The sequence below is a fragment of the Salvelinus fontinalis genome, chromosome 12 (assembly GCF_029448725.1).
Source record: "Salvelinus fontinalis isolate EN_2023a chromosome 12, ASM2944872v1, whole genome shotgun sequence".
In the NCBI taxonomy this organism is placed as follows: Eukaryota; Metazoa; Chordata; class Actinopteri; order Salmoniformes; family Salmonidae; genus Salvelinus; species Salvelinus fontinalis.
Window position 1 is genome coordinate 23,694,140 of NC_074676.1, and position 13,765 is coordinate 23,707,904.

General features: G+C 43.9%; 2 protein-coding genes across 12 annotated transcripts in view; one reads left to right on the plus strand and one right to left on the minus strand.

Moving 5' to 3' along the window:
• The window catches only part of LOC129867015 (uncharacterized), a 96,873-nt gene extending 93,928 nt beyond the window's left edge, over positions 1-2,945 (minus strand). The window contains exon 1 of the mRNA XM_055940114.1: positions 1,775-2,945. Coding sequence (XP_055796089.1) covers positions 2,081-2,725 — 645 coding nt within the window. The 5' untranslated portion in view covers positions 2,726-2,945 and the 3' untranslated portion in view covers positions 1,775-2,080. The remainder of the gene's footprint in view (positions 1-1,774) is intronic.
• Positions 1-13,765, plus strand: part of LOC129867013 (FERM domain-containing protein 4A-like) — a 228,374-nt gene that overhangs the window by 109,122 nt on the left and 105,487 nt on the right. For 7 of the 11 annotated variants that reach the window (XM_055940102.1, XM_055940101.1, XM_055940103.1 and 4 more), the window contains exon 1: positions 9,096-9,513. The exons of the other annotated variants lie outside the window; for them this stretch is intronic. In XM_055940102.1, the coding sequence (XP_055796077.1) occupies positions 9,367-9,513 (147 nt within the window). In that variant the 5' untranslated portion in view covers positions 9,096-9,366. Of the gene's footprint in view, positions 1-9,095; positions 9,514-13,765 lie in introns of those variants that run through there. 11 annotated transcript variants of the gene reach the window in all.

Genomic DNA, 13,765 nt, shown 5'->3' on the forward strand with positions numbered 1-13,765 from the left:
GCTGTCATGTGCCTTTTACTTAGGAGTGGTTTCCATCTGGCCACTCTATCATCTGGCTGCTCTACCATAAAGGACTGATTGGTAGAGTGTTGCAGAGATGTATATCCTTCTGGAAGGTTCTCCCAGGGTCTGAATATTAATGTTAATAAGGTACTCTGCTCAAAAAATGTAAGGGAACACTAAAATAACACATCCTAAATCTGAATGAATGAAATATTCTTATTAACTACTTTTTTCTTTACATAGTTGAATGTGCTGACAACAAAATCACACAAAAATTATCAATGGAAATCAAATTTATCAACCCATGGAGGTCTGGATTTGGAGTCACACTCAAAATTAAAGTGGAAAACCACACTACAGGCTGATCCAACTTTGATGTAATGTCCTTAAAACAAGTCAAAATGAGGCTCAGTAGTGTGTGTGGCCTCCACGTGCCTGTATGACCTCCCTACAACGCCTGGGCATGCTCCTGATAAGGTGGCGGATGGTCTCCTGAGGGATCTCCTCCCAGACCTGGACTAAAGCATCCCCCAACTCCTGGACAGTACCTCTGGCGAGCACATGGAGGGCTGTGCGGCCCCCCAAAGAAATGCCACCCCACACCATGACTGACCCACCGCCAAACCGGTCATGCTGGAGGATGTTGCAGGCAGCAGAACGTTCTCCACGGCGTCTCCAGACTCTGTCACGTCTGTCACGTGCTCAGTGTGAACCTGCTTTCATCTGTGAAGAGCACAGGGCGCCAGTGGCGAATTTGCCAATCTTGGTGTTCTCTGGCAAATGCCAAACGTCCTGCACGGTGTTGGGCTGTAAGCACAACCCCCACATGTCTACTTCGGGCCCTCATACCACCCTCATGGAGTCTCTTTCTGACCGTTTGAGCAGACACATGCACATTTGTGGCCTGCTGGAGGTCATTTTGCAGGGCTCTGGCAGTGCTCCTCCTGCTCTTCCTTGCACAAAGGCGGAGGTAGCGGTCCTGCTGCTGGGTTGTTGCCCTCCTACGGCCTCCTCCACGTCTCCTGATGTACTGGCCTGTCTACTGGTAGCGCCTCCATGCTCTGGACACTACGCTGACAGACACAACAAACCTTCTTGCCACAGCTCGCATTGATGTGCCATCCTGGATGAGCTGCACTACCTGAGCCACTTGTGTGGGTTGTAGACTCCGTCTCATGCTACCACTAGAGTGAAAGCGCCGCCAGCATTCAAAAGTGACCAAAACATCAGCCAGGAAGCATAGGAACTGAGAAGTGGTCTGTGGTCACCACCTGCAGAACCACTCCTTTATTGGGGGTGTCTTGCTAATTGCCTATACTTTCCACCTGTTGTCTATTCCATTTGCACAACAGCATGTGAAATTTATTGTCAATCAGTGTTGCTTCCTAAGTGGACAGTTTGATTTCACAGAAGTGTGATTGACTTGGAGTTACATTGTGTTGTTTAAGTGTTCCCTTTATTTTTTTGAGCAGTGTATTTCTAAAAACCTGTTTTCACTTTGTCATTATGGGTTATTGTGTGTAGATGGATGAGGATTTTATATTTATTTAATACATTTTAGAATAAGACTGTAACGTAACAGAATGTGGAAAAAGTCAAGGTGTCTGAATACTTTCCGAATGCAGTGTATGTAGAACCCTTTCCACAGAGTTCTACGTGGAACCCAAAAGGGTTCTACCTGGAACCCAAAAGGGTTCTACCTGGAACTGCTTTGAAACCATTTTTCTAAGAATGTAGTGTTGTTACAAGAATGCTAATCAATGCTCATTACCTTTAACCCTCCTGTCGTTTCCAATCACTGCCTTAAATCATTCTGCCTCATCCAATCAGAGAGAAGGTCAGTAGTGGACAGGGGCATCATGAGGCTGTGGGCGGTTCTGTGATCCATCTTTATTAGGCCTCTTAAAGTAATCTCCATTGATTTATATTTAATTGTTTTTCGGTCTTGAGAAAATACTCACTATTCCTCATGTCTCCCTCCATTCGTGCCTGTTCATGTGTACCTCTAACCCATGTGTCATCCATGGGTTAGAGGTTCAAAACGACCACAAAAGCAAGCTGCTGATGGATCCTAAAACTATTCTGGCACTGATCTTGAAAGGTAGCTGCAGTAGTGTAGTTTTACACTTCTGTCTACCCTGGTTCTATGTTCCTCCATAGATTCCCAGGGTGTGCTTTCCTCCATAGATTCCCAGGGGGTGCTTTCCTCGATAGATTCCCAGGGGGTGCTTTCCTCCATAGATTCCCAGGGGTGCTTTCCTCCATAGATTCCCAGGGTGTGCTTTCCTCCATAGATTCCCAGGGGGTGCTTTCCTCCATAGATTCCCAGGGGGTGCTTTCCTCCATAGATTCCCAGGGGGTGCTTTCCTCCATAGATTCCCAGGGGGTGCTTTCCTCCATAGATTCCCAGGGGTGCTTTCCTCCATAGATTCCCAGGGGGTGCTTTCCTCCATAGATTCCCAGGGGGTGCTTTCCTCCATAGATTCCCAGGGGGTGCTTTCCTCCATAGATTCCCAGGGGTGCTTTCCTCCATAGATTCCCAGGGGGTGCTTTCCTCCATAGATTCCCAGGGTGTGCTTTCCTCCATAGATTCCCAGGGGGTGCTTTCCTCCATAGATTCCCAGGGGGTGCTTTCCTCCATAGATTCCCAGGGGGTGCTTTCCTCCATAGATTCCCAGGGGGTGCTTTCCTCCATAGATTCCCAGGGGGTGCTTTCCTCCATAGATTCCCAGGGGTGCTTTCCTCCATAGATTCCCAGGGGGTGCTTTACTCCATAGATTCTCTGGCCCTGGGGGTTCTGGCTTTGAAATGAGAGAGGGACGGGGACGTTAGGTGGGGTTGGGATTGGAAAGAGAGTGTGAAAGGGTTGCAGCTGAGTTTGAATTCTTAAGCCCTTCTCTCCCACTCTTATGGATGAAAGGGTACCCCCCTCTTCCCTTGGAGCGCTTTGGAAGGAGAGAATGTTTTTGACACCACCCTACCTCTCTCCCCCTTTTCCTTTTTTCCCCTCCTCCTTCCCTCTTCTGTTTTTCACTTGTTGATCAGAGTAACAGTTATGCCCGGTCCCAAACCGACCTCTAGACCCTACCCCTAGACACCTCTCATAGATCTGAAGACAGCAGATGGATTATACTGTGTATTTGTACATCAGTGGAGGCTGCTGATGTATCAAATGATACCATTCCATTTACTCCATTCCAGCCATTATTATGAGCCATCCTCCCCCCAGTAGCCTCCACTGTTGTACATGACTCATATTCCCAGATAATCTGCCTGCAGAATTACATAGTAAAATGAACATAGACAAAAACACCGAAAATAACGAATCAAAGGTGGTTGAGCAGATCCATCCACTGTTTCTTCTCCACTGTCTCCCAGTACTGTAGGCCTACATCCCAGTCCTGCTCTGTGATCCCTCCAGGCCTCCATCTGGCCATGCCTGACTGAGGCTGGCCCTGGGTCTGTTGTTAATTAGAGCCCATGATCTATTCTCAGACATAACTACATAGAACCATGACACGCACAAGCACACAGGCACACGTACACACACACAACACACACACACACACACACAGTGGTGTCTGTCTTCCATTGCTCAACAACAGGATATGAGACCTCTAAATATCTCCAGATATAGAAGGTCTCTCTAAGAGGGAGAGAACAAGACTCAATGAGCTCTTCACTGTGAAGCTGGGACAAACTGACTCACACATCAAGGGCCTATTCATAAACAGAGAGACAGAGAGAAAATAGGGAGCAAGGGGAGGGAGAGAGAGAAAATAGGGAGCAAGAGGAGGGAGAGAGGACAGCGGGAGTGAGCGAGCGAGAGAAGGGGGGAGGAAGAAAATGGAGGGAAAGAAAAGCAGAGCTCTCTGCTCCTACAGAGTAAAGGTTACCCCTGTCCCCTGTCTCGGGATGTTTCTCTATTAGAATGATCTGGAACAGTGATGCTTCAGTGAGAGCATGTGTGCATGTGTGTGCGCTCACGTGTGAGTTTGCGCATGTGTGTGTGTTACTGGGTACCAGGTATGGTTGCAAAGGGAGGGTACATTACTGGAAACTTTCTAAGTTGACCAGTAAACTGCCTGTATTTCGGTACCCTTCAAGGTTTATTTAGAATTTTTCTGGTAACTTTTTTAGATAATTCAGAACATCAAAGGTGTCTGTAATTATCTCTGGCCCTCTGTGTGGCCTTATCACATGTAAAATATATTAAATAATAAAAACTGAAAGTATAGAATGACAAAGCTGTAAAACATTATCCTAAATTTAATCCATCATCTTCGTGAATACCATTGGTGTTTAAAATGAGGGTTTCAGTATGAAATATTGTCTAGATTTTTTTTTACACTTTTATTTCATGTGCTATGTCAATATTCACTTGTTGTCAGTATTTTTGTGTCAAACTGGTTGCAGTCAATAGTTGGAAGAGTTGCAGATATGCTTTTTTCTCTTGAAACATATGGTCTATCTATTAGAAAATCATGGACAATATGGACACAGATATAACAAAAATTAATATTATACAGTATATTAATACAAAAATAAAAATATTATTCAATGTTATTCAAGTATATGTTACCAAAATTACCATAGTTTGCCATAGATTTTCTGTTAATTACCAAAATCACCCAAGATTCTGGTAACTTTGGTAAATTAGTAGTACCAGGCCTTGCCAACTTTGTGAATAACCTTCAGTATCAATCTGCCTGTCCATTCCTTCTGGTTCTCACAGGGTCTGGCAAAGTTGAATATCCAAAACCTCCTAGCCTCTCTGTTCTATCACTATGGTTTCGAAAGTATTTTCTGTTGCAATGGTAACGGTCATCTGGCACTCTGCTGAGGACTATTCCATGACCTTTCCCAGGATTCCACAGGACACTGTACACACACACAACAAATATTTACACCCATCCTAAAGTACAGTTAGTGAGAGCTGACCTTCTGTAGACCCCACAGTAACAGCCAGGACTCGGCTGTGGAAAAAGTGGAACACTTACACATCTGGAATGTCAAACATTCCAGAGGCCATGTCCAATGTTCCCTCAACATTGTTTGGCAATGAGCAAATTTCAGGTCTGCTGAGCGCAAACTTGAAAGAAAGAATCTCTTGCATAGTTCGTTTTGTTTCGGTATGTTGCATTGAAAGTGGCTAATGTTGCATTGATTTCATCACAATTGCCACAGTAAAGGGAAACGTTGGTAGTCTTAACTAACAGGGAAAACTCTAGAAAGTTGAGTCAAGTTCAATCTCGTGCTTCTCTCCGTAGGCTGATATTTCTTCTGCGCTCTACATGGCAGGGAGCTAGGCGGCAGTCTCTCGGGACTACTGCTGGCTGGTGCAGCGTGCAGCTTAGAGGGAACATTGGCAATGTCTACACTTGACACTTACATGCGACTTTTGCTATCAGAATACAAAGATCATATTGAAAGGACGCATTGTGTGCGGAACGTCATTAGCAATCTAGCGTGTGAGGAACATGTTTGCTGGCTTCATAAATGCTAGCCAGCTAGCTAATATTGCCCCCCTCCCCCCAAAAGAGTGAATTCCATGATCAGAAGTCCATGATCAGAATACAAAAACTGCATTATCTGTCAAGTCTAGACACGGACCCCGAAAGTAGATTTCTCAAGACCATCTGACACAGGGCTGGCTCCCTGCCGCGCAGAGCACAGAAGGTCTATCAAATTGATGACCCCTGAAAATCACCGTTTAGGATGTTTGGTTTTTTTAGGTTAACACCCCACCATCTGTGGTATTACTGTGAGTGGGAGAGAGAGAGATAGAAAGGCATAAACACACTAGCATTCTCTCTATCTAAGCTCAGATGAGTGCAGTGCTCTTACAGTAGGGAGAATTATGAAACAAAACTCCTGCTTTTACCAGCATTCAGAGTTGATGTATGTTGTGATAGTAATTTCTTTCAACTTCTATTGACAATCATTATCAAATGAATGGTATTAGTGTCATACAGCAGATATTCAGCTCCACATACACAAATGCACGATACACATACACCAGAGGAGGCTGCTGAGGGGAGGAGGGCTCATAATAATGTCCGGAACGGAGCAAATGGAATGGTATAAACATGTGTTTGATGTATTTGACAACATTCCTTCAATTCCCCTCCAGCCATTACCATGAGCCCGTCCTCCCCAATTAAGGTGCCACCAACCTCCTTTGACATACACACACGGCTGCTGCATTCTTATAAAACCCCAACTCAGCAGTAAGCATTGACCCTTGTGTCGATATCATCCTCCCCACCCCCACACTATGAATCAGTCCAGTCCACTCAATAGGCCCCTTCAGTTTGGTGGTATTGAACTCATTCACTCTGCTGTATTGATTAAGGCCTTCTGCTGGATTGCTGAGGATGAGGGAATAAATCCAATCTATCTATTGTATTTGAATGGGCCTGTAGGGGAAAGGCATGTTTGGAATTTATAAGATGTTTACAACCACAACTAACCAGACACAAAGCATCATGGGAAATACCCATGAGGAGATTGTCGAGGTACAGTGCCTTGCAAAAGTATTCATCCCCTGTCACGCCCTGACCTTAGAGAGCCTTTTTATGTCTCTATTTGGTTTGGTCATGGTGTGATTTGGGGTGGGCATTCTATGTTTTGTTTTTCTATGATTTTGTATTTCTATATTTTGGCCGGGTATGGTTCTCAATCAGGGACAGCTGTCTATCGTTGTCTCTGATTGGGAACCATACTTACGTAGCCCTTTTCCCTCCTTTCTTTGTGGGAAGTTAACTTTGTTTGTGGCACATAGCCCTTAAGCTTCACGGTTGTTTTGTATTGTTTATTGTTTTTGTCGGCGTCATTTCTAAATAAAATAATATGTACGTCCACCACGCTGCGCTTTGGTCCTCTTCATTCGACGGCCGTGACATCCCCCTTAGCATTTTTCCTATTTTGTTGCATTACAACCTGTAATTTAAATACATTTTTATTTGGATTTCATGTGATGGACGTACACAAAATAGTCCAAATTGGTGGAGTGAAATGAAAAATAACGGAAAGGTGGTGGTGCATATGTATTTATCCGCTTTGCTATGAAGCCCCTAAATAAGATCTGGTGCAACCAATTACCTTAAGTCACATAAATAGTTAGATTGCACACAGGTGGACTTTATTTAAGTGTCACATGATCTCAGTAGATATACACCTGTTCCGAAAGAGGCCCAGAGTCTGCAACACCACTAAGCAAGCGGCACCACCAAGCAAGCAACACCATGAAGACCAAGGAAGTCTCCAAACAGATCAGGGACAAAGTTGTGGAGAAGTACAGATCAGAGTTGGGTTATAAAAAATATCAGAAACTTTGAACATCCCACTGAGCACCATTACATCCATTATAAAAAATGGAAAGAATTTGGCACCACAACAAACCAGCCAAGAGAGGGCCGCCCACCAAAACTCACGGACCAGGCAAGGAGGGCATTAATCAGAGAGGCAACAAAGACACCAAAGATAACCCTGAAGGAGCTGCAAAACTCCACAGCGGAGATTGGAGTATCTGTCCATAGGACCACTTTAAGCCGTACACTCCACAGAGCTGGGCTTTACTGAAGAGGGGCCAGAAAAAAAAGCCATTGCTTGAAGAAAAAAAGAAGCAAACACGTTTGGTGTTCACAAAAAGACATGTGGGAGACTCCCCAAAAATATGGAAGAAGGTACTCTGGTCAGATGAGACTAAAATTTAGCTTTTTGGCCATCAAGGAAAACGCTATGTCTGGCACAAACCCAACACCTCTCATCACCCCGAGAACACCATCCCCACAGTGAAGCATGGTGGTGGCAGCATCATGCTGTGTGGATGTTTTTCATTGGCAGGGACTGGGAAACTGGTCAGAATTGAAGGAATGATGGATGGCGCTAAATACAGGGAAATTCTTGAAGGAAACCTGTTTCAGTCTTCCAGAGATTTGAGACTGGGCCGGAGGTTCACCTTCCAGCAGAACAATGACCCTAAGCATACTGCTAAAGCAACACTCAAGTTGTTTAAGGGGAAACATTTAAATGTCTTGGAATGGCCTAGTCAAAGCTAAGACCTCAATCCAATTTAGAATCTGTGGTATGACTTAAAGATTGCTGTACACCAGCAGAACCCATCCAACTAAAAGGAGCTGGAGCAGTTTTGCATTGAAGAATGGGCAAAACTCCCAGTGGCTAGATGTGCCAAGGTTATAGAGACATACCCAAAGAGACTTGCAGCTGTAATTACTGCAAAAGGTGGCTCTACAAAGTATTGACTTTGTAGAATATTTATGAATATTTATGCACGCTCAAGTTTTCTGTTTTTTTTGTGTTATTTCTTGTTTGTTTCACAATAAAAAATATATTTTGCATCTTCAAAGTCGTAGGCATGCTGTGTAAATCAAATGATACAAACACCAAAAAATCTATTTTAATTCCAGGTTGTAAGGCAACAAAATAGGAATAGGGGGGTGAATACTTTCGTGAGCCACTATGATATGTGTTAGATGTAACACATGTTGGTGTTTTAGATGGAAAATGCATGTTGATGTTGCTGTTATCATGAAAGGTAGATTCCTAGGTTTTCATGGGTATAGATAAAGTTAAGTCTCAAAGGACAGGGAGGGGGTGCATGGTGTTCTTTCATTCTCAGAGGTCACATCAGGCCACACAATGTCCTAGGGATTCTGGTTCCTGGTTAAAAACCGGAGAATGTGGCCTGACTCCCAGAGCTGAGAGAAAACACTCCCATCCTCCATCTGGAGACGGGACGTCAGCGAATCTGCTGGCTGCTGTGTGTGTGTGTGCGTGCAATGTAGTTGGGTAAGATGAGAAGCGAACTGACCGGTGGCTGAGTGGAGGTGTGGAGAGTGTAAGCACACCCCTCTATCCTCCACAGAGAGAGATAACAGTCACCTTTCCCTGTCCCTGTCACTCATCTACTGGGTCTCCCTTTCCTTCCTTCTCTCCGTCTGTTTGTCAGCCTGGAGCCTGGAATGCTCTGGAACTGAGTGTCACTTTAAAAACAACTAACAGACAAAAAAAGAAAAAGGGAGAGAGCGAGAAAGGGAGAGAGCGAGCAAGGAACAGGCAGTGGGAATGTTTGTGTTTGTCGCAACAGACTTTGGCTCTCAGGGTTTCTTCAGTTACAGGAGAGGAGAGAGGAGAGAGGGATAGGGGATTTGTTTGGGGATTTGTCTAGCTGCGTGGGATATTGACACAGGATTGTGGTGACCTCTCTTTACGGAGTGATCAGAATGTTGGATCCTTAGAGAGAAGAGCGAGGAAACAAGGCATTTTAGCCTGACCTGTGGATACCCACCTGTCATCTGGTGTACCTGTTTTCTTGTGGATAGCTACATTTGTATTTCTATGATGGAGGCAGTACTGCTGGGTCTGGAGGATGTGCTGTTCACACGTCAGGGTCTGCTGTGGACCTTCACCTCCTCAGCTCTCAGACATCTCCGCGCACTACACCTCACACACGCACACAGGTGTGTCCCCAGGCCACTGTACCAGGTAGGATACACCTCACACACACGCACACACACAGACACTACACTGTATGTGAGAGGAAGTGTTAAAATAAGCTTCAGACTATAGGTCAGTGTGCCGTAACCTGATGCTGTCACTAAAGAAGGGGTTAGGACAGCGGGGGTTAAATGAAAGGCCGGTCAGGGCTCTAGGCAGAGTAGAGAGGAATAAAGGGGCTAACAGCTGGTGTGTAACTAACTAGGTGCATTCTCAAGGCGACAGGGCTATACAGTAGGTTTATTCTGAAGTATGAGACAAAATCAGTTGTTGTGGACAAGCTTCTGGTGTGATGGGGATAGTGGGTTGTTTTTATAGAGTGATCTAGGTTCTCCAATCCACTCATATAGTAGTAACATGGACTGGAATACAGCCACTGTCATACCTTCATATCACATAACCTATGGCTCATATTTGCGGATGTTGTGTTTTTCAGAGTGTGTGTTTGTGTATGGAGTGTGTGTGGTGTGTTAGTAGGCCATTGATTCCTCTCTATAAAGAATGAGAGTGTTCTGGCCCAGTTCTACCTAATGCAGAGACAAAAGCCTCTTTAGTAGTTGTTTCTCTTTCAGGACACACACACACACACACACATTTTTATAAACTCCAAATACTCAGTATTCACAATGTCAGCAGGAAGAAGCAAATGTTTTTGGTTACCGTTGGGTTGCTAGGGCTGTTTTTAAAGGCCCGGTAACTGAGTGCTGAGTGTTCTTGGGAGTGTGAAAGTGGGTGTTTCTTCATACACACACACACACACACACGTACACACACACACATTTTCAGGGGTATGAAAGATGGTGTTTGGTCACAGACTGGAGAACTCTATGTTTAGATTTACAGCCAGGTCACCTTTTCACACTGTGTGTGTGTGTGTGTGTGTGTGTGTGTGTGTGTGTGTGTGTGTGTGTGCGTGCGTGCGTGCGTGCGTGCGTGCGTGCGTGCGAGTGAGAGACACCAGCTCTGACACGGCAGAATTGATGATCAGTATTCGCTCGACCATGTCTGAATCTGCACAGAGAGCAATTAGTATTCCTTACTCATCCCACCTGCCCTGTGTGCAGTCCACACAGTCAGGCCCCACCAGACAAACCCAGAGAGGGATCACAGAGGTACTAGGGCTGCTGTCATAGCAACAAGCAGGAGAGGGACAGACACACACACTCTCACACACTTCCCCTCTTTCTGGCTCACTGCCTTGGCCCCCCTTTAAAGAACTGTGTTATTAGGGAGGACATCTTATCATCTTACAGATGTCAAGTTGAAAAGTTTGCCCTCATGAAGGGTCGACACAATGACAGGAAAACCCTAAACCTCCCCTCATATCATTCACTTCCCCTGAATACACCTCTTACTCAGGAAACACCCTAACTCCCCTCAAAACAGACATAATCAACCCGACTACCCTTTGTAACTTTCTCTACGGCAAAACAAGCCTTCCCTGGGATGATAAAGTAGTAATGGATGTTCTGAGGGCAAGGTCAGTAGTAATGAGTGATCCAGACTTCCAGAAATGGCAGACTGACTACACTACCATTCAGCTCATACTGTAGTAGCTCTCTCACCAACAAGGAACTGTTATACTTTATCTGGTATAAAACTATAGAGAGAGAGAGAGAGAGAGAGAGAGAGAGAGAGAGAGAGAGAGAGAGAGAGAGAGAGAGAGAGAGAGAGAGAGAGAGAGAGAGAGAGAGAGAGAGAGAGAGAGAGAGAGAGAGAGAGAGAGAGAGAGAGAGAGAGAGAGAGATGATTTTCCTACTGTACCTTCCCCCTAACACTTCTATTCTCAACCACTCCTCCTTCTCTCTTCACTGTAGCCCCAGGTATTTCCTGAGTAGATCCCCAGCCCCCTACCTCTGTCCCTGTCCACTTCTCAGCTCTGACCCTAGGTCTGCTTTCCTCTCTCTTGTTCTAGGGGAAACTCCTTCAGTGTCTTCCTCTCCTATTATTCTCTAATTTTCTCTCTCTCAAAGAGTATAAGTGTTCACAGGCATGTGTGTACATTTACGGATGTGTGTGTGAAATCCTCACAAATGCTCACACAAATTAAATTGTATTTGTCACATGCGCCAGTGTAGACTTTACTGGGAAATGCTTACTTACGAGTTCAAAAATAATTATACAAATAAAATAGTAATACAAGGGGATAAAATAAAATACACAACAATGAATCTAATGACTTCACAGAGTATTCCTACCCCTTGACTTATTTCACATGTTGTTGTGTTATAGCCTGAATTCAAAATGGATTAAATAGATTTGTTTTTCTCACCCATCTACACACAATACCCGATAATGACAAAGTATAAGCATGTTTTTAGAAATGTTTGCTAATTTATTGGAAATTAAATACATAAATATTTCATTTACATAAGTATTCAGACCCCAGAGTCAATACATGTTAGAATCACATTACAGCTGTGAGTCTTTCTGGGTAAGTCTCTAAGAGCCTTGCACATCTGGATTGTACAATATTTGCACATTGTTCTTTAAAAAATTATGTCATGTTGGTTGTTGATCATTGCTAAACAGCCATTTTCAAGTCTTGCCATAGATTTTAAAGCCTATTTAAGTCAAAACTGTAATTAGGCCGTCTTAGTAAGAAACTCCATTGTATTTTTGGCCTTGTGTTTTAGGTTATTGTCTTACTGAAAGGTGAATGTGTCTCCCAGTGTCTGGTGGAAAGCAGACTGAACCAGGTTTTCCTCAAGGATTTTGCATGTACTTAGCTCTAGTCAGTCTATTTTTATCCTTAAAAACTTCCTAGTCCTTGCCAATGACAAGCATACCCATAACATGATGCAGCCACAACAATGCCTGAAAATATGTAGAGTGGTACTCAGTGATGTGTTGTGTTGGATTTGCCCCAAACATATTGCTTTGTATTTAGGACATAATGTCAATTTTTTTTGCCACATTTTTTGCAGTTTTACTTGAATGCCTTATTGCAAACGGGGTGGTTTGAAATATTTTTATTCTGTACAGGCTTCCTTCTTTTCCTCTATCATTTCGTTTACTATTGTGGAGTAACAGCAATGTTTTTGATCCATCTTCAGTTTTCTCCTATCACAGCCATTAAACTCTGTAACTGTTGTAAAGTCACCATTGGTGTCACGCCCTGGCCATAGAGAGGACTAGGGTGACAAGGGTGGGCATTCTAGTTTCTTTATTTCTATGTTTTGTATTTCTATGTTTTGGCCGGGTATGGTATTCAATCAGGGACAGCTATCAATCGTTGTCTCTGATTGGGAATCATACTTAGGCAGCCTTTTTTCCTTTGGTGTTTGTGGGTAGTTATCTTTGTTAGTGGCACTATAGCCCTCTTATTAAGCTTCACGGTTGTTTCTCCATTTCTTGTTTTGTTGTGACACACAATCTCAATGTAAACCATTTTAAATGCAGGCTGTGTACTACAACAAAATGTGGAAAAAGTCAAGGGTGTGAATACTTTCTGAAGGCACTGTACAGGGACATGCACATGCACACACCCACGTGAAAAGGCACCCCATGTGTTCATGCATCCCTATATCAATCTGGGAATAATGTGAACTCAACAACATTCAGTCACACTTTCTCCCTGGGGAAGGCCTCTTTAAAGCTACAGCCTTGTTCAAGGTCCTGCTGTTGTGTTGTGCTAAGCCCTCAGCTCAACACCCCTCCCTCTTTCTTAACCTCCTCCTCTTCCTTCTGTCCCTGTCTCCTAATCATCCGCCTCTCCTTATTGGGAAAAACAGGATATCCTGAGGTAGGGATTAAAAAAGAGAGAAAATGGGGATATAGCAGACCCAGGTGGCCATTTCTTCCTCTGCAACACTCCTGTTATCATTTAAATATTTATTTACCTAGCCCTCACTTTCATCCTCAGAGACTCACACAGCGTAGACTTGAGAATCTTTTGATCATAACACAATGTATTTTTTTTGGGGGGGGGGGGGTTTATTAGGGATCCCAATTAGCCAAGGCAGCAGCTATTCTTCCTTGGGTCCAAACACATTAAGGTGCAGCACATTAAAAAAAACAGTACAACATATATCATTACACCACTACATATCTACAACACAACATTTCTAATGCCACCATATAACAATATTACAATATACGTGTGTGTAGAGTGCGTGTGCTAGTGTGCATCTGCATGTGCGTGTGCCTGTGTGTGTGTCTCTTCACAGTCTGCGTTGTTCCATAAGGTGTAGATGTATCTGTTTTTAAATCTGATTTTACTGCTTGCATAAGTTACTTG